Source organism: Pseudopipra pipra, chromosome 9 (assembly GCF_036250125.1).
Source record: "Pseudopipra pipra isolate bDixPip1 chromosome 9, bDixPip1.hap1, whole genome shotgun sequence".
Lineage (NCBI taxonomy): Eukaryota > Metazoa > Chordata > Aves > Passeriformes > Pipridae > Pseudopipra > Pseudopipra pipra.
The window spans coordinates 17,007,530-17,035,508 of NC_087557.1; the positions used below are offsets into that span (position 1 = coordinate 17,007,530).

The 27,979-nt window shown below is 36.6% G+C and overlaps 1 protein-coding gene and 1 long non-coding RNA gene across 3 annotated transcripts; one reads left to right on the top strand and one right to left on the bottom strand.

Moving 5' to 3' along the window:
- Positions 1-144: 144 nt before the first annotated feature.
- Positions 145-27,950, bottom strand: DNAI3 (dynein axonemal intermediate chain 3). Of its 2 annotated transcripts, XM_064664832.1 has the most exons (24): positions 27,822-27,950; positions 23,189-23,307; positions 22,196-22,315; positions 21,957-21,995; positions 18,221-18,402; positions 17,567-17,671; positions 16,599-16,742; positions 15,006-15,205; positions 14,632-14,748; positions 13,763-13,953; positions 12,711-12,835; positions 12,519-12,608; positions 11,972-12,088; positions 9,618-9,746; positions 7,640-7,695; positions 6,122-6,230; positions 5,289-5,376; positions 4,477-4,607; positions 3,595-3,658; positions 3,072-3,202; positions 2,253-2,457; positions 1,751-1,842; positions 942-1,075; positions 145-363 (listed from the first exon to the last, which is right to left on the bottom strand). In XM_064664832.1, the coding sequence occupies exons 3-24, from the start codon at positions 22,299-22,301 to the stop codon at positions 357-359; spliced, it is 2,562 nt and encodes an 853-aa protein (XP_064520902.1). In that variant the 5' UTR covers positions 22,302-22,315; positions 23,189-23,307; positions 27,822-27,950; the 3' UTR covers positions 145-356. The 2 variants fall into 2 exon arrangements, with proteins under 2 accessions (XP_064520902.1, XP_064520903.1); XM_064664833.1 differs by lacking the exon at positions 23,189-23,307 and having other exon boundaries at positions 27,822-27,937.
- LOC135418950 (uncharacterized) lies at positions 6,223-12,628 on the top strand. Its single transcript, XR_010432753.1, has 3 exons — positions 6,223-6,855; positions 7,724-7,763; positions 12,508-12,628. It is a non-coding gene; the product is annotated as an uncharacterized LOC135418950 (long non-coding RNA).
- Positions 27,951-27,979: the final 29 nt, after the last annotated feature.

Here is a 27,979-nt window from a genome sequence, read left to right on the forward strand (position 1 = left end):
GACAGACAGAACTTTGAAACTATTATTTAAACAGAATATTCATTATAACTGTATTAATGAAAAATAGTGGGGGAAGTGTGCCCAAAACAATGGTACTTTAACCACACTGAGTAAACAAACAGATGAAGTTAAGAAACAACAATCTCCAACTGCAAGATTCTTTATTTCCAAAGCTAAACAGGTTCTGCTGAAATAGAGGTCTTCAAATAAAAAGCTCACTGGTTCTAAAGGTGATAATGGGCTCTAAGTATCCAGTGAGGGAAGTGTTTCTTGTCTCTAAATCCAATATTATCTGCTTCTCCAGGTCCAGAAACACAGTTTTCTTGCTCCTCCCTCTCTTGTTTTCTATAGAGTAGTCATACTCTGAAGGAAAAACACACACCACACCGTTAAGCTTTGAAACCTGTATGCAACCCCATTGCTTTCCAGTGGGTTATGTCAGTGCTGTCACAAATTTATGAAAATAGGCTTCACCTGGGGCTACAGCAATCAACCAAAGAAATGGCAGTTTAGTTAGTTAAGTTAGTATTGTTACACTATTTACCAAAGAATGTATAGGCAAAATCCTTATGTGAGTAAAGAACAGGAAGTTGGAGTCATCCCTGCTTGAAGGAGCAATGTTTACAGGGAAGTTGGCAAAAATGTAACTTTCTGAATGAGTAACTGATGTAAAATGAAAAGCAAATTTATAGTTGTTAAATGTCCATAGGTTTTAATGCTCTTGCAGGGGTTTCACTTGACCAAGAACTGCACTTACATGAACTAGGATCATTTTTTCCATTCTTAAGAACTGTAAATATGAAATAAAGAGCTGCTAAGCTATTCTAATTACATCCATACTGATTTTTTGAAAATATTAGGGGAAATCCTGTCTAGCAAAACAGATGCATTTTAAAGACCCAAAGAAACAGAAAATTTTCTTAATTCTAAATACAACATACTGTTTTCTCTCTCCGTGCCTCCAGCTCCATTTCAGTTCTGTTTTGGCTTGAAACTTTTGATACTCTTGAAATTCTTGTTCACAGTACTTCAGGTATTTGACTTCTCTTTCAAAGAAATCAAGTACATTGGCATGCTGTTAACACAATGACAAACAAGAGTCATTACATGCCCAAAGACACAGATCTATGGCTGATGATCTGAACAGTATTATTAGTTTATCTATATTGGGAATATAAATATCTCTATTTATCTCAATAATTTGCAGCAAAACAATATAAAGATGTGAACAACTTCAGACACGGTACAGATAGTGCTTATTTCAAAAGCACATGAATGAGTGGGAATGCTAGGAACAGTTTGCAAAATGTGCTTTCACTAAGCTAGAACCAGATATGAAGACATGTAAATTGAAGTACTAAATTTAAAGGGAAAAAGTGGACGCAAATTTGGACAAGAAGGTGTAAAGAAAAAGGAATTCAGTATATTTACATTACTATGAACTCTATACCATTGTTTTAATGCATGAAACCAGGTGTCATTTTATGGATGTGGCAAAAAATGCTGAAGTTTTCATGTAGCGAGGTTGGAGCAGTGGAATTCTACCAAATGTCACTGAGGTTTCCTTTAGTTGACTCCTATCTGAGCTCTGTGCAAAGCCAGCTTGCTACAGGTGATCTTTGGAGAATATGGCCATTCTGATCTCAAATTGATTGCCATCATTTGAAGGCAACTTTTTCCAGGCAGGCTTGTTTCTCTGTTGGGAGTTTTCAGGATAAAGTGTCAGAGATTAATAAAAATTCTTACCAACCTCATTACTCGAAGGATGACTTAGTGTTTGACAGATTTCCAAAACATGCAGTACTCCAAGATTGTCAGAAACAGCTAAAAAATGCTGCTCCGCTGAAAGATATTTGACAAAAAACATATAAACAATCCAAATTTCAACAGCAACATGAACCTCCACCCAAATACAATCTACAGAGAGTTCATTTTTGTTCTGGTCATTTTGGCTTATTGTTCACTGCAGCAAAAAAGGCAGCCTTATTTCTCTCTTATTTTATTAACAAATGAAATTCCCTTTAAAGTTTTTTTTTTATCAGACTTTTTCTTTCTTAGTTAAATGTTTTCAGTTGCTTTTATGCTGTGATAGTACACTTCGAACTGATGTATGCAGTTTTGTATGTACAGTGTTAAATTAGTGGAAGTGTGTACTTATATAAGAGAGTTTGTAATAAGATTTATGTGCTTTGGAGTCACGGGCCAGTTTGCAAACAGGGTAGCACAATGAAGTGCAATCACCATCAACATACGTGAGGCAGTCCAGGGGCTGATGAAAGTGATGACTGATTTGGAGATGTTCTGGAAATAAGATGGCTCATGAGTTTTCTTCAGTAAGTCCCAAATATCTAGATTTCCATCATCTCTGCCAATGAAGAAAACTCCTGGTCTTGCTAAGGACCATTGTCCTGCAGTGTATCTTCCTGCAGAGCAGCTTGACTGAAGGATTGGTCCATTCTTATTTTTTTGTGAAAACAAAGATAGATCCAACAATCAAACAGTGGTATCAATTCACTCCTTCAGATCTCCTGTCATTGGAGTATGCTCACAATTTAAATGATCTTATTACAAAACTTTTGTCAATGGCAAAATTTGTATCACCTTCTGCAGATAAACAGAATTATGGGGAAGTAAAAAAACCTGCTATGTCACTTCCAGTCTCTTAAGGTAATCTGTCTATCTGCTGTTAAAACCTGTGGTCTGGAGATTTTGTTAGGTGCAGTTAACCTGGACTCCTACATAAGAGGAACTGTAAAAAAAAACCATGTTTTTTTGTCTTCACATGATGAAAAAATTTCGTCCTAAAATACAAGTTCTTCAGACTTGTTAAGTACACGTTTCCTTTATTCTTTGGTTTCCCTAGCAGCAGAAATAAATAGTTGAGAAGCTACAGTTTTTACAAGGTTAGAATTGAAGGTCTTTTTTATAGAAGCTTCTTTTATACCTGATTCGTTTCTAAACTATGAAGCTTTGTGACTTACAAACATTTCTGAAAATACAGACTCAGAGTCTGTTATAGTTCTGTCTTGTATATCTTTGAATTATGTTACAGCTGTGTTAAAGTAACTTACTGTAACCCCTTCTTTCCAAATGGCAAAATTCTGGCCCCCAATGCTTAGGAAGGTGTCTTTAAAAAATGGAGATCTCTGGAGAGTGTTGATAGTTTCAGTGTGAAGGCTGTATTTCTGAGTCTGCTGCTGACCTAATGGATGAAAAAGGCAGTTGCTTGTAACTTGTGCCTTAGTGATCAAGAAACAAGAGTGCAGGACCCAGCACAGGCTTTGAAGATACTAGCCTCATTTTATTGCTCACAAGGTACAGGAGTTGGAATTACTGCAAATCTAATTATTTCCATGATTTGTGACAATAGGTGCATAGTGATGCACTGTGAGACTAGAGAGGGTTGTGCTGTTCTGTCATGCCAGCTAAACTGCTTGCACTTTTGAGGGTGTCCTGCTAAATCCCATTGTCATCAGTGAGATAGACTATTAGAGCTGATGAGCAAGAACCTTAAAAAGACAGAGTATAGATGCAAATATTTTAAAGCTAGTGATATAGTAAAGTTTAAACAGGTATTGAGAAACTTGAACTTACTAACTGGTTTTGCTGAATTAGTATCAATTTTCATTTTCCAGTCAGAATAAACAATTACTCCATCCTGTAATGCCAGAAAAAACAAGTAAATGCTAATGTTAGAGCTTAGTGGCTTTTATCAAAGTTACTTGTTTCTAACTTTACTTAATTATAACCATCATTAAATATGATCTGAGTAAATTAAAACCTGAATTCGCAGCCAATGACTGAAAACACATAAAAATTTTGCATCACCATTTTTTGGTTACGTATTGCCAAAACAGCTTTACTTACCATCATATATGTAAGCAGTCCTTCCTGCAGAATTAGGGGCCTGGTTTTTATAGTTCATGCTTTGCTCCAGTATTTGAGGAAAATGTGACTGGAAGCAAAAAGGTAGCTAGAAGCCAAATTTTCATTTCCATATGAAATCAAAACTGGGAAAGATTTTTTTAATTTTAGATGCATAGGGTAGGTGAAGGGCTGTGAACATATGGGACTTCTTAAAGTAAAATTAAGTTGGGGGGAAACTGTAGTATTAGTATTTACACCAGACATTCGGGAAAACACTAAAAAAATACTACTAATATTATGCATTCTGGAATAAGGAAATACTGTTTGGTTCCTAATAAGCTCAACATATTTTGGAAATGTCTTCTAATTCTGCCCTTGAAATAAGGGTTCATAGTCTACCACGTATTGGAAGTTTATTATTTTTTTAAAGTATGTAACTAAAAGCATTAAAATGGAAGTAAAATGTGGCATGTTCAGAAAGATCTTTTCAGTTACACCTGAAGAAAACATGCAAGCCTATACATTTGTGAAAACCCTGTTATTTAATTGTTCAGTCTTTCAGCTACCTCAGATTAACATTTTCCTTGGTAATATATTATTTTCACTTACTTCATTTCCAACAAAGAAGTTGGTGGATATATTCTCTAACACTTCTAGATTTGTGCTTGAAGAACTACTCATCTCTGTATATGGGCTCTCTTTGGCAGGTGCTCTTACTGCACTCAGAGATTTTGCCTTCCCTGGAAAACAAGATGGTTACATCTATTTGTTAAACACAGGAATTTATCAGACCGAGCAAATCCTTTGTCTTGTAAAGGTAGTTCATGGTTATGGGAATTTCAAGAGGAGAGATGAAGAAAGACTGACAGGTAAAACAGCAGTTCTATAGGTTAATTGTTTCCTAGTGGAATCTGCCCTTTGCTGCAGCTGCTCTGAAGTCAGTCCTTCCCATACCCAGACAACTACTTAGCGTAGCACCACCCTGTTCTTCCCCAGTTTTACACAGCATCAGTGTCTCCATGGGAACTGCCCTTATCCATCACTCGTAGCTGCTGCAACCAGGAGCTAACATCTCTGCTCCAGGGAATGGATTATGTCTAAAAATAGTTTTCTGTAATGGCTGAAAAGGACATACTGTTTGAGGGATAAAGAGGTTGTGTGGGGGACTTGCACAGGCTTTTGAGTGAAAGCGGGTAGAGTTACTGTGTATGCAGAGCTGCTTGGTTTGGATTCAATACATGTGCATATCTGTGTAGTCAGTACATGCAGGTTGCACTTTGAACACCAGTATATTTAAGAAACCTTTTTCCCCAGATGTTTTTAGCTATACAACATTTTGTTGCTCAGCTTTTATTATGTATATACTGAAATACAAGCTTATTAAAAACATTTTCCCTAATAAGGTGTAATAAAACTATTACCTGAGGTTTTGTAACGATAATGCAGTTCCCTTAAGATAATTCTGATGGGACCATACTCTGTGTTGGTATCCCCTTCATGCAGACTTATCTGTTCAGAAAAAAGTGCATTTGCTAAAATATTTTGTCAGATCTTTGAGGTGTAAGTCTAAATTTTTTCTACTATAATGGAACAGGTCTTTCCAGTTTGCAGTGTGTTTGTAATACTCCACAAACAGTATTTGCTGCCTCACATACAAGCATGGATAAAATGCTCTTTGTGTTATCTTTCTCCTGTAAGAATTTTGCTTTGTTCCTAGCAAAAATACCCCAGCCCAGCTTCAGTGGTCATGCTTGTTCAACAACTGTACCAGTTGCAGCTATTCTGAACAGCACAGATCAGCACACCTAAAATTATAATTATTTTTTTTAACTTAATGCTATTCTCAGCCTCACTTTTTTCACAAACTGCTCTGACCATTTTCATGAGACTGAATGTTGTTTTGCTAGTAAGTATGGTTTGACCATGTTTCACTATTTGGGACCCACTGAGACAGACAGCAGAGCTGCTGAAAAGGCTGACAGGAACTTACACTAGTTACACACCTACTTTTGCACCTGCTGCAGTTTTTTAGAAGCAGTCATGCTGTTTCTCATGAATTAGCTTTTAAAAATGCTTTTTATTGAAATTTCAAAGGAATGTTGAAGTATTTAATTTCATAATCAGAAGGAAAATCACAAGGAAATCAATTTGCTGAAAAAATTAGAGTTGGGAAGGAAAATACAACATTTCTATGGAGTTCTGGCCATATCTACATTTTGACTTGATCCTTATGTTCTATATTTGTGTACACTACCTTTATGAGAGGTTTCCATGATAGATCTAAATGCTTAGAAGTATCTGTAACACCAGATGAAGGTTTTTCATGATGTCCAATGGCTGGAATATCCCAAAATAATATTGAGCTGCAAAATAATTGTATAATGTTATTCTCTGGTTTTATTTTGAAGTCAGATGCAATTTTCCACACATTTTAAAGTTTGGAGTTTTTTTTAACCTTTCATCTTCAAACCTTACATAACAATAGAGGCTTTGAGAAGCAGACAAATGCTAGATACTTAATTGCTTCTTTTGTTATGATGAAATATATTTCTTTTTCCCCCATTTCATCAGTTAATTATACCAAAGTAGTTAAATATTGTTAATAGAGTTTGCTTATGGACAGTTACTGGGTGAACTTACTGGCACTACCTGGGTGAAATTCCTGGAGGCTGAGAGAACTAGATAGAACTGTGTAGCAGGTAATCTAGTAATCCAAATCAAAGATCAGTCTCAATTTTTGTGTGTACGAATTTATTTGCTGACATTCAAGGCAAATGGTCCCACTCACTTCTATCTGTCATCTCATTGGACTTTTCAGCCTTCTGATTGTTCCTTTTGCTCTACTTTGGACATTCATTCAGAGATTTGATATAGCCAATGATAACTTTTCTCATTGCTGACATCTCCTTCCCTTTTCTAACAGGAGTTGCTCAGTGACCCATGCTCTTCAAGCATGACATTACAGTGACTTCCCTGTTATTATTTTGGGTAAACACTTTCAATTTGAAACCCTTGTGTGTGAGTAGTTAAAATAATTTCTTCTATGTGTATTACTTGCATTACACTGCAAACTTACTAACAAGAGTATTTTCAATCTTTCTTCTAATTTAATTCTTCAAAGTCTTCTCTGTTATTTGATTAGGACAAATAACTTTGCATCATTATCAAATTTTGCTCTCTCTGACTCTCCCTTTAATGTAACTAACAAGTACATGATTGAGCCCAGCCATGCAGTGTTGAAGCCTCAAGCCTTTTGACATCATGAAAGCTAAACATTTACTTCTGTTTTTTGCATTCTATCTCCTTACCAGTCCTTCACACAGGATAATATTTGGTTATAACCATCATGACCATTCAGTCCACAAAAGAGGAGATGCATACAGAATAATTTTGCCAGCTAAGTCTCCAAGTTTAAATATAGTTTACAGTATTTTTGTGGACTTAGAATCTTTCAACAGTTTTTTGTGCATGTCACACAATCAAATGTAAGTGTAGAGGTGTAGCTTTCCAGGCAAATGCATGTATGATCAACACTCTTCTGGTATACACAGAATATAAAAGTATACGTGCAAGGTTTTCAGTTAATAAGCTCTTAATGCCATTACTGTAAAGGACAAGAATGCAAAGTGCTTGTCTTCTGCATACAAAATTTCAGCTACTCAGGATATGCTGATAGGAATCCAGAAGTGTGCTAGTTAAATCCTGGATTATGCTCCATAAAGCTTTCCAAAGGCAACTGGAAGACATCTTGTAGAGTATATGTTGTATATACCAATCAGGGGAGCAGGTTACAAGCTGAAGGCAATTTTCACCTCTGTTTTGGTCGTCCTGAAAATAACAGTAATAATTATTACAGGGGAAGAAGAAGATGAGAGACAAAAACCACACTCTGCCACGTAAGTACTTCAACACATAAAACAGGTTACTAGAAATTAATTTCCTATTTCTGCTTGGGTAGAGTTTGAAAATCAGGACTTATTAATTTGCAGTTATAAAGTCAAGCTATTTTACAAATGTACTTCAAGTGAACTGATATCAGCTTTGCCTGCTACACACCTAAAATTCTAAATTAACTGAGCAGGATAAATACTTACTGGCACCACTGCAAGTCAGGCCCTCCTTAGTTTGCCATGTTTGTAACTTCTTTTATGCAGATTAACCAAAGAGCTAACCATTGAGAAATTTATTTCCCACTTGGCTTGACCTTGCTGTGGGATGGTAGTGATCCTTTCAAATGTTAATTACTAATAGTTTAATTTGTATGTGTGGGGTTCTGCAGGTTTTATACTACTTATCGTTTACTGAGTAGTTATTGGCTTATTCCAAATTAATTTTAGTTACTCAGAAAAATAAAGGAAAGATGTCAAGAGTACGAAGTTATTATAGGCTGAACCCCGATCAAATACAATTTCCAGTGTATGAAAAAAATATATTTTGGCTAAAACTGTATTTATCAACCATGTAGCAAAATATCAGCTACACTTTTTTTATTTTTATGGCAAGTTAGGCCTACTCTAATTTTCATGCATGAATTTGTCTACCTGGAGTGATAATGGTAGTCTTGCAACCAGGCAAAGCTGAATTAGGTTCTGGATATAACTTTGAATAATTTTTTATTAATATATAATTATAAAACTCCTGATTTTAGGAACTGTGCCATAAAAACTGCTCTGCCGTGCAAAGGCTGATACATATTCCATGTTTATATAACAAAAAGTATGTCTCAGTACATGTTGCTAAATACTGATAAAGTGATTCCTTAGTCAGTGTTATTTATTAAGCAGGGTTTCCTGTATCTGTTATCCCAGATGAACATGAAAACAGCTTTCTCAGTCTAAATCTTGACTAAAAAACCCCACCCAAACAACAAAAACCACAACAATGTCTGCTATCCAATCCCTTTCCACATGTTTTACATCTGGTACTGATTAGTATCCATGGGTATTACTGTAGCATAAAATAATAATGAACAGTCGTATCAGCTTTCTTTTCATGACATATGTGTACCCTTTTCCTCACTTTTCTGGTAATGTTGCTAAGGACTGCAGTATCCTTAAAATGTCTTAAAAATTTGCATAAACCTTTTAAAGATTTCAGTTTTCTTCCTCTTGGCCTGTTTTTCCACTGTCATTATTCGATCACTACATTTGACTACATTTGCATTTCAAATTAATTTAGCAACCATTTGCAACACTTTGATGGTAATTGAGCATCCAGTACTCCTATAATAGTGTTGGACCCTTTAACTACAAAGACCCCAAGTACTATGGAGCTTTAAAACCATCACAGAAAATGAATATTTTGAATACACAGGCAAAATTAATATTTTCAATACACCTTGAACAATGAAGGTAACCACAACACCACCATTCTTGGGTGCCCAGATATTTAGGTAATTGAAGTTATTTCTCAGAATTTTTTGGTGACATTCTAGATTGTTCATAGTAGAAATTTAACACATTTTACATGTGGAAAGCTTATTAAAATTTTGAATTATAATTTTCAGTAAAGTTGCAGAAATTTTTTTCAGTATGAGCAGATTTATGCCAGACTGAGAACCCAGCACAGTTGTAAAGCATAACAGGACAAGAGACATCAGATTTTTAATATTTACTAAATGCAGTGAGAAATAATGAAGGCTATTACAAATAATTGACGCTTTAATATTTTCTCCTGAGTTTACACAAGGATTTCTGAGGTAGTACATTAGGAAAATAATAAAAAGAAGAAAAGTGGATTTTTAAACTCACCTCAGAATGATGTGGCAGCCATTGTATATCTGTTACTGGTTTTTTGTGACTATACTCTCTGGAAGAGACTGCACAGTATTTCACTAGAGGTGGCTCTGTGCTACTCTGCTGGACTTGCATAGGTGATGGCTAGAAATGTTTTAAAAAGAGTTATCAGTGTATTTACAAATAGTAGATCTATCAAACAGAAAAACATTACTTTGCATTCTGTTAATGCTGCTTCACGTATTTCAGGTCAGTTTATAGAACTTTCAAGGAGTCTAATACCTTCCTCTAGGGGAAAAAAAAAAAAGAAAGTATCAAAACAGGCCTTTGGATATGAAGCTCCAAAAACAATTCCAGCATACCTCCACGGGCACGCACACATTCACTTATTAGTTTCTCCTCTGCTCTTAGGTCTCTCTTCTGATTATCCTCTTTACTGTCTTCTTCCACTGAAATCTTGTTCTCTTCCAAGCTACCTTTTCTCTATCCATAAACATCTAAAATACTTTTCAGTATTGCATTCAGTAACAATATCTCTGTATTTGATAGGCTTCGTAAGGCAAGAGCAGAGAGTATGTTGGTGCCCATTAGAGAATAGAAGCCTAAGTCACACAAAATGCAGTAAAGCTATTAAGCTGTACTAATCAGATAGAAATTATATTGTGATAATGGTTTTATTTCATGAACTCATCAGATTTCTTATCCTTTCTAGTCTCTCATTGCAAAGATTATCTACTCCTCTCTTTTGAATCAGGATACCTTCACCCATTTTTCCTTCACTGCAATATATTTACAATGGAAGCATTTACCATATTAATAGCTGCTCTCTCAATTTCATAGAATCATAGAATGTTAAAGGGTTGGAATGGGCCTTATAGATCATCTAGTGCCAGCACCCCTTGCTATGGGCAGGGACACCTCCCACTAGACCAGTTTGCTCAAGCCTTATCCAACCTGGCTTTGAACACTGCCAGGGCTGGGGCATCCGCAATGTCCCTGGACAACCTGTTCCAGTGTCTCACTACCCTTAGAGTAAAAAATTTCTTTCTAATATCTAACCTAAATTTCCTCTCTTTCAATTTGTGCCCATTACTCCTTGTCCCATCACAGAGTCCCTCTCCAGCTTCCCTGTAGGCCCCCTGTGGATACTGGAAGGTTGCTTTTTCTTCTCCAGGCTGAACAGCCCCAACTTTCTCAGCCTGTCTTTATAGGGCAAGTGCTTCAGTCCTCTTATCAACTTCATGGCCCTTCTTTGGACTTGCTCCAACAGCTCCATGTCCTTCTTATGTTGGGCACACTAGAGCTGGATGCAGTACTCTATGTGGAGTCTCACAAGAGCAGAGTAAAGGAGGAGAATCGCCTCCTTCAACCTGCTGGCCACACACCTTTTGATGCAGCCCAGGATCCCGTTGGCTTTCTGGGCTCTGAGCACACACTGCCGGCTCATGTTGAGTTTTTAATCAACCATTATGCCTAAATCCTTCACTGCAGGGCTGCTCTCAGGTACTTCTCTGCCCATCCTGTAGGTTTGTCTGGGGTTGCCACAACCCAGGTGTAGGACCTTGCACTTCACTTTGTTGAACTACATGAGGTTTGGATCAGTCCACCTGTCAAGGTCCCTCTGGATGTCCCACCCTTTCCCTCCAGCATATTGACTGCTCCACACAAGTTGGTGTCATCAGCAGCAAACTTGTCGAGGGTGCTCTCAATCCCACTGTCCATGTCCCTGAGAAAGATGTTGAACAGGATTGGCCCCAGTACTGACCCCTGAGGGACACCACTCCTCCACTGATCTGTCCACTGATCTCCATGTGGACAAGGGGCTGTTGACCATGTGGCCATCCAGTCAGTTCTTTATCCACCAAATGGTCCATCCAGTAAATTCATGTCTCTTCAATTTAGAGACAAGATGTCATGCGGGTCAGTGTCAAATGCTTTGCATTAAGTCCAAGTAGATGATGTCAGTTCCTCTGCCCCTGTCCACCAATGCTCTAACCCCATTATAGAAGATCACCAAATTTGTTAGGCATAATTTTCCCTTTGTAAAGCCATGTTGGCTGTTACCAATCATTTCTTTGTTTTCCATGTGCCTTAGTATACTTTCCAGGAGAATCTGCTCCGTGATCTTGCCTGAGGCAGAGGTGAGATTGACTGGTCTGTAGTACCCTGGGTCTTCTGCTTTACCCTTTTTTAAAATAGTGGTTATATTTCCCTTTTTCCAGTCATCAGAGGCTTCACCTGACAGCCATGATTTTTCAAAAATGATGGATAGTGGCTTAGCAATTTCATCTGCCAGCTTCCTGAGGACCCACAGATGAATCTCCTTGGGTCCCTATAAAGCACAATCCAACCATCACCCCTGGACTTACCTTAGTTGCCACTTCTGCCGCTGCTGTCGCCTCACTGTCTGAGTCAACGACTTCATCAGCAACAGGTTTTTCAATTTGCAGTTTCTCTCCATATTGAGAAATATCCCACAGTACAACCTACAACGAGAAATGAGTATAATACAAATTATTTCATCCTGTATATTAATACTAATTTTTTTCCAAATCATGGAGGTTCAGGGAAAAATAAGAAATTCTCTCTTTGTGCTAGAATTTATAAAGTCTTTAAAATATTTTCTCTTTAGTCTGATGCAATCAATTGAAAGGCTACACTTTTCTCAAAAAAAAAGTCTTTACAACTTGACCTATTTATCAGTACTACAAAGAAGCATCATACAATAATGGTTTAGCTATGGAATAACCAGGCATAGCTTCAGTCCAGGATAAGAGAGCTTCTAAAGAGTCTGTGACATCTGTCTTCTGTCCCTATATATTACTATAGATGTTGAGTACATCACTTCACCCTTATTTTCATCCTGTAAGAAAATACAGAAATATCCAATTTTATTTTTAAACAGTGAATTAACACCTGTCCATTGATGCAGCCACCAGCAACGATATTTGGATCACTTGGACTGAACTGGAAGCAGTAAATGTCTTCAAGACACTCCAATATTAACTAGAAAGAAGAAAAACAAGGTAGTTGAGAAATACAGTCACACCGTTTGTTTTTCTCTTGTTATTTAAACACTTGGCATATTTAAAAGTCTTGGTTAAATACCTGGGGGTGAATAGGGTCAGAAAAACTCCAAAAAAGTATTACTGATCGGTGCAGCCGTGATTTTTTAGAAAGTTTAATTTGCTCTTCATAAGAAAGCTGCTCTCTTGCTGACACTGCTATAATCCCTGAATGAGGAAAAAAATTAATTTTCTCAAAAGACACAATTCAAGTTTCAACACACTGTTAATTATTCTGAGTGATTTATATTTATACCTTCTGAATATAGTGCAAAAAAAAAGCAAAATAAAAACACCAAAACAAAACAAACCAACCATGTTTTTTTTTCTTTCAGATCAGCTTTGAAGAAACTATTTTTGTTACTTAGGATGAAGTTATTTAACAATGAGTCATAGAACTTAAGTATCAAGATAAAATTCAGCTTTTCTTGCTGCTGCTCCTCAGTAGTGTAATACTGCACCTGAAATGATGTGACAGGCATATAGTCCTGGCCACCCATCCTGAAACCAAATCTTTTGTATCCCAGTTAATTTTCTACACAGGCTTCAGTGTTGGCTAGTAGTGCAGCGGGGGCATTTACATAGAACTTAAGTGGGGCTTTAAGTCTGGCTGTGTAGGACAATAATCCACAGCAGGGGACAGGAGTTGACATTTAATATGTCTTGTGATGCTCCCTGGCACTCATCAGAGCCACGTCCCATCGTGGCTGTAACATTCCTCACAAGTGTTAAGGGTGCTACAAGAGCCAGCCTTGGGGAGAAGGACAGTGGTATGCAGAGCCATCTGAAGCACCTGGCACAATTGCAGCCCTGCTTGAGTGAGCCTCATAAGGGAGAAATTTCTCTTTCCTATGATCTCCACTCATACATTAGTGTGAAGGACTTTGCATGGCCTATCTCCTGCCTGAATTCTACAAAGAATTTGTCTCTCATTTTTCATTTCAGCTCAAATCAGCAATTCTGGCAGGTATACTAAATTAGTTTTCATTTGATTTTAAATTTGAAAGCTGATTAATTTTATGAAAGATGCATATTTTTTAGCTCTCATATAATACCCGTCACTGAAGACTCAAATGAGCATTGTAACTGCTTTACCAGAAGCCATCGGATGCCAGCAAACACAGCTAATGGTTCTGTCCTTGAGGTACTGCAGGTTGGTAAATGATTGGTGTGCTTTAAGGTAAACATCTGGCTTGCCATCAGAACTGCTTTTGTCTTCTGCTAGGGCCTTCCAGTCATCAAAAAAAGCATTCATAATTTCATTTTGCTGCAATGCAATTTCCACTCTGTTTTGTGGAAAGAACAGTTAACGCTTCAATAATCCAGATGTGCCTACTCAGTAATAGAATCACAAAAATTTCTGTAAAGAGGCAGCTTTTGTTTTACACAAAATTGTGACCACAGTAGTTAAAAACTTAATTCATCAGTGATGCATCGCTGCAAGGAAACCCTCTTATGTTTAAATAGAAATAGCCATTGTACCAAGAATTTAACTCTAGTTCTGTGTGCACCAAGTACAGCCCAATTCTTGTGCAAAAAGTGTAAGTGGGACTTGTCCCATGACTGAGGACATAGTCATGGGTAGGACTGCACCTTTGCTCACTGCATAACCTTCAGCTTGAGTGAGCAGTGTTCGAAAGATCAGCTTTGTAGTTTATTTGAAAAGATGTATCACTATTAACTTTACCAGTTTAATATCTATTTAAAACAATAATTCATATTTATATGGCATAGACTTTATGTAATTTTAACTATTATTATTAATTACTTAATAATTAATTAATTTTAATTAACTATGAAATTAATATGTTAGTATTACAATAATAAACAAGGGAAAAAACTGTATAGAAACAAAAAGTAAAATTGGTATTTGACTAGACCAATGATCCACTCAGGCAAGAGTACTTGCTTGTATTCTGTATTATTTCAGGTAGCCTTTAAGGGTATTTCTGCAGTAATTTTACCTTACGTGTACTGATGTAAGAAATTCTTTCAGCCTCTCAGATGACAGACTCTCTGCTTTCTCTTCCTCTGAGAACTCCCTAGGACAATACTGCGTGGCTGCATTTTTTGGATAGGTCCTAACCAGTTGGAATAAATTTGAATGTAAGTACAGAAACCATTTCAGAGACAGAAACCCATGCAGTGTGTGAAATTAAAAACTAAATGTATTATTTTTTTCTAGAAACTCTTTGGAAAAGAGTGGAAGAAGGAAGATGCAAACAGAGCATCCCATTTTGTTCTATTAATTAATCAGTTTGCAACTAACTCCAGAATTTTAGTTAGGAAACAGTGCATAGCTTAATAAATAAACTTGTAAATATTTTCTCATACTTACCATTTTGTCTGAGCACTAGCTTCTCTTACTTTTGGAACTATTTGCACCCCCACATCTTTTTCAAGCATTTTAATACTGAAAGTTTTGTCTTCATAAGAGGTGCATTCAACATAACTGTCTGTTTCATGTGAAGCGTTCTTATCAGTAAATGCAATTGGTGCACCAAACTTCCTGCGTACTCGAGAAATCTTGAATTTAATCTGGAAAAGATGTATTTCCATGGTTAGTAGAAGAGAATGTTTTTGTAAAAACATTCTGTAAAATGGCAGCATTCATATCATCATAGAATTAGTTCTATTGATGATTTCTGTGCTGAGTTAACTTATATTTCTGCATTTTGAAATTCTGAAGTGCTCTTAGAAATAACCTACATATGTAGGTTAATAGAACACAGGTTTGTATTTCTAAAACAAGAAGTTGCTGTAACATTTTTGGATACTGCTAGTAGAATAAGAGAAATACATTTTCTTATTCATGCAATATCAAAGTCTCATGTTTAATTGAAGGATTAATTTGCAGAAAGCCTTATGTAATACTAAATTAGGCTTCCAAGACCTAACTTCTCTGCCCTTCCCTCTTAGCGGAACTCTCAATTTGGGTGAGGTATTTCAGCTTTCCTTGCACTACCTAGGGAGAGAAAAGTACTCTGAAGAAGATTCACAAAAATTTGAGTGAGGAATTTCCTTATAGTGAGAACTAGGAAGAAGGGATGTGGCTTGACTTCCACCCACAAAGAGAAGTAGGCACTTGATTTCAGGCAGTAGAAAGGTATTGCTTTGTTCACAGCACTTTCGAGTGGACCTTGCTAGCAAAGTAGAATACAGAACACTTGGACTGTCAATGTGTTAAATTTGGTGGCTGTGAATTAGCTTTAGAACAATCAGACATCTTTTTAAGTATAATCAAGATGTCCACTTTCTGAAAACTATCAAAACTTAGCCAGTCTCTCCTGAGCAGGGATTTAGGTATTGAGTAAAATTCACTGATGGACAGTTAGATGCTTACAGATGCCCTGCACATCACAAGTTAGGTGAAAGCTGTGAGCGGATCTACTTTTTGGACATATAATTTTCTCAGTATAATCTGTAGGTGTAATTAATCAAATATGTCCTTCTGTAAAGTCAGCTTGTAATACTTGTAGTCAGTAACACTTAAAAGTGTTGCATGCTACTTAAATGCCATCCATGGAATGAAACAGAGTTCACTGAGCTTCAAGGATACAGAGCAGTAACTCAATTTGTAATCTGACCACACTGTAAATTAAACAAAAAGCAGCAGAGGTGCCAATGACCAAAGAGGATAAGGACCTTTGAACTTATACCTTAAAAAGTAGTTATGTTCAATGCAGTCTCACATGCCTTAGTTGCAGGACTAAAAGAGAACAGTCTAAAAAGAAAGTTTCTACAGCACTTTCAGTTTTTGTTAAAAGTGAAGCTATTTCTCTATTTCTCTCTCTTTGTTGGTTTTCTTGAAAGACCTCAAGCAAAACTAGGATCGCAACTTCCAGCTTCCTGACTTTTTGTTTTTAAGGAACTTAAAATATATTTGGGGGTTTTATATTTATTTGATTGACTAACATCTCTTAATTCTGACCTTCGTAACATTGTCTTTAACAGATTCTTCTTCAACTTCCTTTTCACTGCCAAGAGAAATCCAGGGTCTGGGGACAAGAGGCTTAAAAGGATCCAGAACTTCCTCTCTATCTTCTTCTTTTTCTTCTTCTGCAGTTTCTGGAGGCTGTGACATCAAATAGTGAGAAATGTTACTTTTCCAAAAATTTATTACTGAAATGTAAGTATGAACTAGAAACCCAGTTTTCAGTCTTCATTCACACATTCTTTACTTTTGTCTCAATGCAGTGAGTCTGGCTATACTGTGCCCCTGGGCAGGGCTGGATTAGGTCCCATTCATTTGTGCATTAGAATTTTCCAATAAATGTTACATGTTTAATATTTAACTACTAAACAGAGACTCTTGTCTTGAAAGCTAAACACTTTTATATAAAAAGAATTTATACTGATTTTCTGCTGGAACTGCAGTTTAATTTTCTTCATTGCTACTTCTCCTGATTTCCTGATGCCGGATGACAAACTCATGTTGAAAAATTATATAATCTTCCTATAAACCTTCTCCTATAGTGTACAAGGGAAATGTTCTATGTATCTAGGGCTATTTAGAAATCAAGAACATTTTAATGTATGATTTGAAGACTATATATCCCTCCATATTGTGAAAAATAAGTATAATATTTATTTGAAGATAATATATTGTCCTTTATGTCTAAGAAATCTGAGTCTTGGCAAAGAAAATTAATACTTAAGATAAAAATGTAGCAATGGGGGTAATACTGGCCGTCTGAAGTAAAATACAAAAATTTAATTCAGCCCTTCTCAGTATAAAAGATATTTTTACAGTGATACACATATTTTTCCATGCTCAGATTACCCATTAGAGAAACATCAGATGCTTATGATTACAATATCATTCCTGAAGTATATGTTTGAGACTAGATTCTGAAATATTCATAGATAGAACAATGCTGTGGTATACTTGGATTTTACCTTTACAAGGTTTTCCTTGGCTTCCTCAGAAGCAACAATGTAAAAGTTTTGTCCGTACTGGAACTTTGCATCAAAAACTACCAGAAGTTCTTCCCCTGGATATTCCTATTTTAATTAAAACAATTAGTGGAAAACTGAAAACAAATAACATTCAAAACAAACATGAGGCTGTGATTGGAACAGCTACCACTAGTGTTAATTTAGTATCTTAGGTTAATTTTGTGGTCTTAACAGTGAATTTCATGTGCTAATTGAAAAGAACAGATGGATTTTATTTTGTAATAAAAATAACTCTGGGACAAAACTAATCTTTCATACAGAGCATTAAACAGAAAAGAAACTGTTTTAATGATTCTCAATAAATAGGCCATGAATTAGGGGAAGCCAAGTATGTGAAGCTCTGCCAGTTCACAGAATCAAAACTAATAGTATTTATGTTACTTTTAGCATATTTTCAATCTAAAGTTAGCAAAAAAAAAGTTCATGGAGAGCCATGAGAAACTTTGAGTTGACAGTGGTCCATGACCTATAGCAGTCAGATGTTACAGCATTAGTGTATTTACACAGAGTCAAACAAGGGCAGACCTTTTCCCTTGAAGAATATACACTCTGAGAGCATGAAGTCTTAAAGTGAAAATGAAATAAGCTACATACGAGGACAACTTTTCTGACAGGGTAGAAATCAGAAATGTTAGCTCTTGTTTCCAGGTCCTGAATGATATCTTCTTTTTTAATAATTTTGAAACAATTTTCTTCTGTGACATCTTCATCAACTCGGCAATTAAAAATTTCTTGGGTCTTTGTAGTCAAAACTAAAGGAAAGATTTCTGGGTGGCCTATGAAAGAAAGCAAAATTGCTTGATAAACAGTTTAGAGTGTTGTTTAAGCACACACATATACTTCGATAAGTCTGTGTCTTTACTGTTTATAGCAGAACGCCTTTGAATCACTCAGCTTCATTCTCAGTATTTTGGAAGGCAGAATACAAATTATGTTACATTTTATTAATCTTTTAAAATACACAACGTTTCATACTTAATGAATATGATTTTCCTGGTATGAATTTTTTGGGTTTTTTTCTTCTCGATCAACAGGTGATCAAGAACTTTAGTGAAAAGTCATTAATGGACTGGTTTTAATACATTAAGGACACGAATGCATGGCTCTGATTTACGAAAAATCCTTGGATAGATATAATGCGGTCCTTCCCTGCAATGCAGTCCCACATCAAGCTAATGTTTAATCTAGATAAGGCTTCTATACTTTCCCAAATAAGGATGCTTTTCTGATTTTGGACTTTCATCTTGCTCTCATTGAGTTCAGAGAGCAGTAGAGTCTATTTCTAGCAAAGCAAGTGAGACTAAAACAAGTTCACTAAGATTAAAGCCAGATATTTATTTTCAGCTTTGTTGGAAAACAGGAAGCTCTTGTTTTCTACACACATCACCTCTGTTAGGTTCATTCATATTAATTCAGAACAAGATATTTTTTATCCTAGCTCTAGCACTGATATATTCATTGGTTTTAGTGAAGCTGGATACAGTTAGGTAACCTGTCAACTGTGCTTTGCAAACACTCATCTGAAGATAATATACAGTGCTTCCTGTTAAGTGTGTGTCAGCTGTGTGTATGTAAGGTTATGTATGTAATACTGGTCTTTCTCATGTTACATGTTCTGTCTTCCAGCTGACACTACAGCTGTAGTCAAGATCACTCTATTCCCAGCTAGTTGAATCCTGCTGCCAGGAGACTCCTCCTTTGCAGTACTGCCCTGCTGGCGGACCCATGTGTCGCGTCTCGGCTGCCGCTGTAAGAGCTTTCTTCATGAGGGCCGCTGTACTTCTGCCTGACAAGGCCAGCAGACCATCATCTTTTTGGTGAACTGGAAACTGTAAAGGACTTAGGGACATGTATACTATGTACTGTTTATATGTGCTGAAATGGGCTGGCTCTTGTGACAATAGCTGATACTTTCTACCAGCTTTGTTTCATTCTTTTTTCCTAGTTTAGTCACTTAGTATTTTATCTTAATTCCCAGCACCTCTAGTGTTTTTCCTCTGTGTATGACTTAAAGAGAAGTTCATATACCTAAATGATGATTATGACCAGCTGTGTCAGCGTGTTTTGAGAAGTCATCGCTAACCTAAGCCAACAAGGACTGACAAAATGATAAATCCTCCTTAATCTCTGTTATTTGGGGAGCTAAATCTCAGCACAATCCTATCGCATAATGCATAATGCTGGATGAATCTGACATTTATCCTTTAAAATCCTTCAATGCTGCTACTCCGCTGCATCTGCTCTGCTATGGTCATCACTAAAATTAATTACATGCATGATGTTTCTGGTACATGGCTACACTATGCCAAGTATGGATTACTTAGTGTTCGCTAGTCATTTTGTAGCACATACAATCTGTTTGTAGCATGCACAGTCCATTTGTTCACTTTCCTCACAAGCTGTAATCAATATTCCATGTCTTTCCTTTTTGATATCTTGGAGAGTTCCAGGATTTCTGTGTGGGTGCTTCCAGAAAGTACAAAATCATAAGGATGTTGACTGGGAAAGACCTTGAAGTCATCTGGTCCAAACTCACTGTTCCTTATACCAGACCTCAAAAATCCTAACCAGGAGTAATGGTTGTTTATTCAAGAAGATTGTATGATGTTAGGTTTTTTTAAATGCTGAATTGTCTATACAGCCTTGTGCACAAATGCTAGTGCTAAAAAAAATATTTTTAAGGAGATGTAGGTTTCAGTGTCAAATGAAACAATACAAGAATGCATTAAAGTTGAGCAAAAATAGAACAGACATCACTACAAGAGGAAACAGACTAAAACAGATAGTCTATTTTTTCCAGTGCTCTATTGCTGTAAGTCCAAGTTAAAAAACAGAGTAATGAACAAAAATAAAATATGTACACCTTTTAGTCCAAGGAACTAAAATTCTATATTACAGAATATGATTTTTAACAGAATCTGTAACATAAGGAGCTGATACTGGAATTCTTATTATTGTAAACATTTTTATTGAATACTCCTTTCCAGTAAAAGGTGTGTAATATCTGATCATAGGCTTCACATTGTTTTTCTAATAGTAAATTGTACTTGTATAATTTGTAAGTCAGCAGTTCTTAGTGCTATGAGAACTCCACAAAGAACCAAGAAACTCTAAGGAGAAGCAAAGAACACTTACAGGTCTTATGCTAAGAAGATACCATGCATGCAGTTTAAATCCTGCACAGACACTGTCTGCTTACACTAGTGTTATTGTCCTGCTTTAGCAACACGTTTCTAGCAGTAGTTTAGCTATTAGAGCTCTAACCTTATTTGCCAGTAGGTGGAGGTACAATTCTGTCTTACTGACTAAGTATCTCCTGGAACACTGAAAGTACATTTTTATAAAGGAACACTTAAATCATCTGAGGGATCGCTTTTTGTGCATTTTTATTAACTGCAGCTTAGCCATTTCAGTGATGTTAATCAGAGTGCAATTTTCACTTCCATCCATGTGTTCATGGGATTATGTAAGAAAACAAGTGATTTACAATTTCTTTTAAAATTAACTAGTTTGTGTATTCCTTGTTTGCCACATTGTTTTAGCTTTTAACAATAAAAGCTGTACTGTACAAGCCAATTAATAAGACAGCCCTTCGGGCTGTTCCTGTAAACCATAGATAAATTTTACATTGACATCAATTTAAGTTATATCTGAGGAAAAATTGCACAAATTAGGTCAGAAGTAAAATCCAACCAGAAATATGAAAAATAAAAACCCACTGAAAATAATTTGATGTCTAAGAAAAAAGAATATATTTACATTCAAATAATTACATATTTTTAGCTCTTAACTATGGCTATGCTTAAAACTGAACTTTTCTTGCACATAAGCCAAAACAAATGCTTGATATCTTCTGACTTTTAAGTGGTGAATTTTTTCCCCTGCAAAGCAAATTATGCTAATCAATGTCTATTGGCACCTATGATAAAAAACCACAAGTGATATATTAAAATCATCTTCTCACCAAATTTAATAATGATTTGACAAAGATCAAAGATTTAAAAATTATAAACATATTTCATGTTTTTCTTTCAATTGCTTAACTATTACTAAATGCAAAGATTTTGCACCCTGTAATTTTCTTGTGATCCCAACTCCTCTCAACCCAAGATAAAAACCTTCTCTACAAACCCATATCTATTTCCTATTCAGAGAGCCACTATAATCACTACTGCAATAGCTGTGTTTCTTCATAGTTTGTAATTTTTCTCATTCTTAAAAAAACCTAAAACTTTCCTTATTATTCCCTGGCATTAGTAACACTGAAGCTTCAAAATGCCTTGAGTATTCCAGAACTACCACTTTAAAGCATAGTCATCATAGCACTTACCTATACTGGCCATAGAAAGATCAGCTTCATCTTTTTCATCTGAAATATAATGACATGGTGTTATCAGTAATGTTCTGTATGTTGGTTACAAAATTATAACCAGTAATTGTAGCTCTCTTGGTTATTTATAAAAAACAGCATATTCTAATTTTTTTTAATGCATGGGGCCAAAATAATTAAAGTAGCTTTCGTGGGAGACCAGATTGCTGCTTGTTCCATTACTGCTGTACTTTACATACCAAGCTGTTTTCCTTTTCCTTTTGAGGATTCCTTAGCTTTGTTTCCACCTTTCTGTTTCTTTGCCGAGGTTTTTGGACCTTTGCTGGATGCGAGATTTTCTGACATTTTTCCAGATTTCTCTGGAGAAAGATACATATCAATAATTTTAAATGGACAATAGAATACACCTTGTATGAGTGAACATTTGGTTCATGATTTTATGTAGCTTATCATTATAGTAATATTTTCATATGCAACTAAAGGTATGTTTCATAATTTTAAATCATAAGCTGTATTTTTATCTAATAGATGGAAAGAGTTCATCTGTCCAGGTTAAATGAGGAGAGGGGTTTCCCTTACACAAAGCTAAGGACCTGAGCTACAGTGGGAAAAGCGTGGGTGAAAATTTACCAGTTACAAATGTTTGTCCCAATGTCCTTAAGTGTAAATCATTACTCAGCTGCACAAAGCATTTCTATTTCCAGTTTATTTTTCAGTGTAGGTCTGTGGAGGACAAACTCAGAAAGATGTATGCATAATTACATGTAGCAACCACACAACTGGAGACGATACTGCATAGCAGGCTACTCTTGTTTCATTTACTCTCCTTCTTCCCAGTATCCAGAAAAAGGATTAGAACAGTCGTGCAGGAAAGGCTCAGTTCCATGGCAAGAAGGAAATGCAGTTCAGCCTGCCTGCTGTACAGACCGGACAGCACCATCATGTGGGAGATGCTCACATAGCAGCTGACAGAACAGCTAAATCGGGATGGCCCAAATTCTCTTAGAGCTATTGAAAATTGTTGGATGATATTACTGAACAGCCAAAGGTGTTCAGCCGGGATGAGGACAACGGGGCTCTCACTTTGTGTCCTGCCTCTTCCATGTTCACACTTTTTAAACCTGTAAACTGAGTGGGAAAGGAAGAATTTTTTAAGATGTCTACAAAGCACCTACAGTATTTGGATGCTATTACAATTTTAACACTAACAAGAGGAAAGTAGATGCACTTACAGGACAGAAAGAGATAGCACCTTCAAGAACACTGGATGATATAACTACTTCTGATGATCTCTTGCAGGAGCTACAGCCTGTCTGCCTGTACACGTGAACAGCACAATTACTTCAAGACACTAAAGGTGAAAATGTGAGTTTATAAAATAAATGTTCTGTCTTGACAGTTTCTTTATGAATAGCCTAAAATAGTGTAAGTGCTGAAATAAACACGCCATGGTCTGAGCATTCTCGATTTCAGTGGCATACCCTGGCTGAGAAACAGTGTTTCACTCTTTTGTAACAAAATTCTCGAATACTCCAGAAGCGAGCAGCATAATTTTAGCTTCCAATCTGAATTTTAGTTTGAGGATGGCCACTGATAGCAAGATATAGGCCATGGATTATAGCCTAGTTGTATAGCCTGGGTTTGGGATAAATGTTAACCTCCCATGAATTCAAGGTAAATTTTGCTGTTTGATGGGAGCAGAGTCTGATATTTGTATTATAGTTATGCATTTTTCTTTTTCACTCCAATCAAAATAGAAAAATGTACTCTATAAATCCTCAGACTCTTTTCTGTATCATACTGGATCTTGCAGATCACAGGTGACAAGCTTCGTCCATGGTATGTTAGTGCATTTCTCTGTTATTTAATCTCTCTTGATTATGGCAAATGCAGCTCCCTTCATTAATCTGTTTGAAGAACTGTAGCAATTTGATCTTCTGCTTCTTCCAAAAAGCAATGACAATACCAAGGCAAAACAAATTAATGTTTCAGAATTCTGAAACATTTGCCTTGCACAGGATGATGTTTTTAGAAAGTTAAAAACCCCACAAGTCATATATAATGAATGTAAGGAGAAAGTTAGAAGTTTTTACTGCCCGCATTTTCATAGTCTTTTCATCAACTACAGGACTAGAAACACTGTTAATATATTTTTGTGTAATATTCAATATATTTGCATGGTTATAATCTTTCAAAGGAGCCTCTACACTGAACAATATGCTTAGTTTATAGTTCTGAAACACTTAGGCCTACCTCACTTAGAGTGCATGTCAATTCAGATGGTTAAAAGAGACTAATTTTTCCTTATTTAAAAAGCAAAAAAGGCACAAAGCTATTTCTTATCCAATTTCTTGTCTATTTTACATACAAAAATTGTGACCCATTTTATAAATGGATTCTGTGACTACTCTAATTTGAAACCAACCCTTATGCCTCTGTGTAAGAGAAGCCCTCCAGAAGAGGAGGAGAAAACAGCTGTTTTAGAAATTAGTTGAAGGACAATACGACCTTTCTCATATATATTCCGGTCACAATTTCTTACTTCACCATTTCATAATTATCCACTGCTACAAAGCTGGTTTGGAAATTTTGAGTGAGTTCCTCTGAGTATCCTAAACCCTAAGTCATATGAATGGAGGAAACACTGAGAAGGCTGAGATAAGTCACATGCCTATGTTTAGCAAAACAACTTGCAAGTAAAAACATCCCTTTTCCTTTGACTGACTTCAAGTATATTTTACTTATAAAAACAGTTAAAACTTTTGAAAATTGTCTCCCAGGAATCAGTTCTCCTCCTTCATTGGAAAAATGAGGTATAGAGGTACACGCAGCACTGTAGATAAGGGCAGTGGTGGCGAAGCTGGTGTCAGTGACTGGTGTGTGTATTTGCATATGTTAATATGAAAAGTACCCCTGTTTAAAGATTGCAAATGAATACAGCAATCAACGGGGCTGTTTGTAGTTTCCTCTGGGATGCACAGGACCTCCCCAGCTGGAAAGCAGATAGAAAAGTACAAAAGCAATTATCTCCTTTTACAATATCCCTAATACCATATCGCCTCTGCCCACTTGCCATCCTGTGGGAACATGATTGTCAGTGGTTAGGAAACATGTAAGGCCTCCAGAGAAAGCAAAGGCAGAGCTTCGAGAAACTTCTCTGGAAGCATAATCAGGCCCACAGCCATTTACTAAGTATATATGCAAAGCTGTTTTTTACGCAGGAATATGGTAACCCCCAGGTGCTCCCTTCAGGAAACCAACACATACTGAGAACTTTAAAATGGGTACTGAAGAGCAGCCTTTTACACCCCTCCTCTTCCAGGGAAGAAATAAAGGAACAAAAGTTCTAATGCGTAAGTTAAACGTTAGTATTTTCAGAAGTTACCTCTTATTTCAGGGGTTTGGTTTTTCCACTAAGTTTTTGCACAGAGTACCAAATACTATCAACATAGCCAGGAAAAAAAATCAGGGTCTGTATTAGTGGACTGTCTGAAAATATGACCAAAAAATTAATTCTTTAATCTATGATTAGTTCGTATCCTCTAAGGGATATTTCTATATTGCTTATTTAGAAAGGACTCTAATACATGTACTTGTTCAGAAACATGCAAATATATTATGTATTTCCATTATGCTTATGTAAATTCATGATTCTGTGATTGAGAAGAGGTTGGAAGCAACATTTAAATTAACATAATTTGAAAATTTTAAAAGTGCAAAATCAATTGCCATAAATATTGCCATATATTTTATTTTTAAAAAATAACTATATTAAGAATTCATTAAATATGTTCAGTCTAATTTTTCAGCAGCATTTCAGTGGAACACAGTGTTACATTATTTAATTGGTAAAACCTGAGTAAATATTTGGCAACTTTGTTTGACATTTTACAGACTAATTTATTTACAGTTGGCTGTAATATTTTGAACATTAGGCTTAAGAGAAAAAATAAGATCAGAGTGTTCTCCTAATCATTTAATGTACTGAAACATTTACAGTTTTAAAACAAACCCATGAAGTTGCTAGGTACTGCAAAAGGGGAAAGTTAATTAGCTATTAGTACTACAAAAGATGCTGTCTGATTTGAGGACACAGAATGATTAATTAGTTGCCTAATTGGATGATTTAAGGTCAAGTTTGTGTGCATTTCTAATTTAGAGCTGTAATTTACTATAATTTGGAAGAATGAAATGCATGTCCACTTTACAAAAGCATGACAAGGAAATGATCAAAAACATGTGCTACTTGGTTTTTTTTATTGTTGTTGTGTCACTGCCAAACTAAAAATCACATTTCTGTGAGTAAACATTTAGGATGTTAAAAATACCATCTTGAGAATTACTTTTTCTCTCCAGAAATTCAGATACAGTATTCCCTTTAATTAAATTTATTCTACTTTGCTCTACACGAAGAGCAAATAATACAAATATCTAAAGTTTGCATTATTAATAATGCTTGTGCATATTTGAACACCACTTCATTGTATAAGTTGTAGAGAGTAAAGCTGAAGTTTTGGCAATTGCCAAATCATTTCAGTGTATAAATAGTTCTATTTAAATGCACCTGATTTCACACATAAAACTTCATTAAATTAGAATTACTTGAACCAGGTTATTTTGTTATTTGATAGAAACCAGTAGGTGTACAGTATCTGGGACGGTAAGTACAATACATGTAAAATTAGGATAAGAATTAACGAGAAAGGCATAGAGAACAAAATGGAAAACTTCATGAGAACATTGACTGTGTTCCACTTCTTTTCCTTTCTTCCACTCAAAGAGAAAGAGAATAGAGTTGGAAAAGGTATAACATGGATGATTGAAGATACAGAATATGTTTTGCACTAGGAATAAACCAGGATTCTTTTTAGCCTGAAGAGGATATGACAGAAGTCAGTGAAATCAAAAGAGACATGGAAAAAGAGACCAGGAGATGATTATTCTCGGTCTTTCCCAATACAAGATCTAGCTGACATCACATGAGCTTATTGAGGGACAGACTGGAAACAAACAAAAGGACTGCAGAAGCATTTCATTGCACAATAGGTGGTTGAATTATGGAATATACTGCCTGTGGACGGGACAGCTGCCAGAAGTACACAATATCAAAAAGTAGCAGGGCAAACTGACAGATGAAAAACTGAGGGCTACTAAAAACAATGATAATACATCTGGGTATAGAAATGAAACCATAAATCCAACAAAAGAGGGTGGAAGTATGGCTTTACTGTAATCTTGACCAGACAGAACTTCTGGTATGAGCCAGTACAGCTGGTCTAAGTTATTAAAATTTTGTAACAATTTGGTCGGTACTTCAAAAGTTACCAAGTATGATGTTGAAGTTGCCATAACATGATCAAACATAACAAACGGTAGCATATGTTGCCATGTCATGACTTGTCATGAACCAGAAACGTTATATTGTAAAGATCTGCACTAGATAAGACTTTATTAATACTTTTTTAAATAGAAAAGATAAGGAAAATAATAATCTTGTCTTCAAAATGTGAGAGCTGGGTCGCTTGAACAAGACCATGAGGGAGACGGGAACGGGGAGCGGATTTTCGGGGGTTTGCAGCAGCAAGGGGTTGGGGGAGCGTTTGCAGCCCGAGTCTCCTCACCAGCACCGCCCGGCCCCTGGCACAGCCACCGCGGGGCCCTGCCCGCCCCAGCCCGGGCGCGGGGGAAGGCGCCGCCTCGGGCTCGCCGGTGGGAAAGAGACGGCGGAGGCGGCTCGGCCGCACGGAGCAGTCGCGGTTTGTTCCCTGCCGGCTGCTGCCCGTGTTCTCAAGCCGAGCATCTTTCACCCGCTTCCACCAGCGCTGCCGGGTGCCCGCAGTTCCCTTCGCTCCCTCCCTTCCCTACCTGCGCGGCCCCGGCTCGGCGCGTCCCTGGCGGCGGGCGGTTGTCATGGCGACGGGCCGGCCATGATTGACGGCTTGGGCAGGCAATCAACGCCCTGCTCTCCCAGCCCGCCCCCCGCAGGCAGAGCCGCAGGGGCGTGGCGGACAAGAACTACCTGT

Coding starts and splice junctions, on each gene's coding strand:
- DNAI3 (XM_064664832.1), bottom strand. CDS start 22,301: ATGTCAGAAAATCTCGCATCCAGCAAAGGTCCAAAAACCTCGGCAAAG. Junction 21,996..22,195: donor AGGAAAAGGAAAACAGCTTG/GTATGTAAAGTA, acceptor ATTATATTTCAG/ATGAAAAAGATGAAGCTGAT. Junction 7,696..9,617: donor GGCTGCCACATCATTCTGAG/GTGAGTTTAAAA, acceptor TGTTATTTTCAG/GACGACCAAAACAGAGGTGA.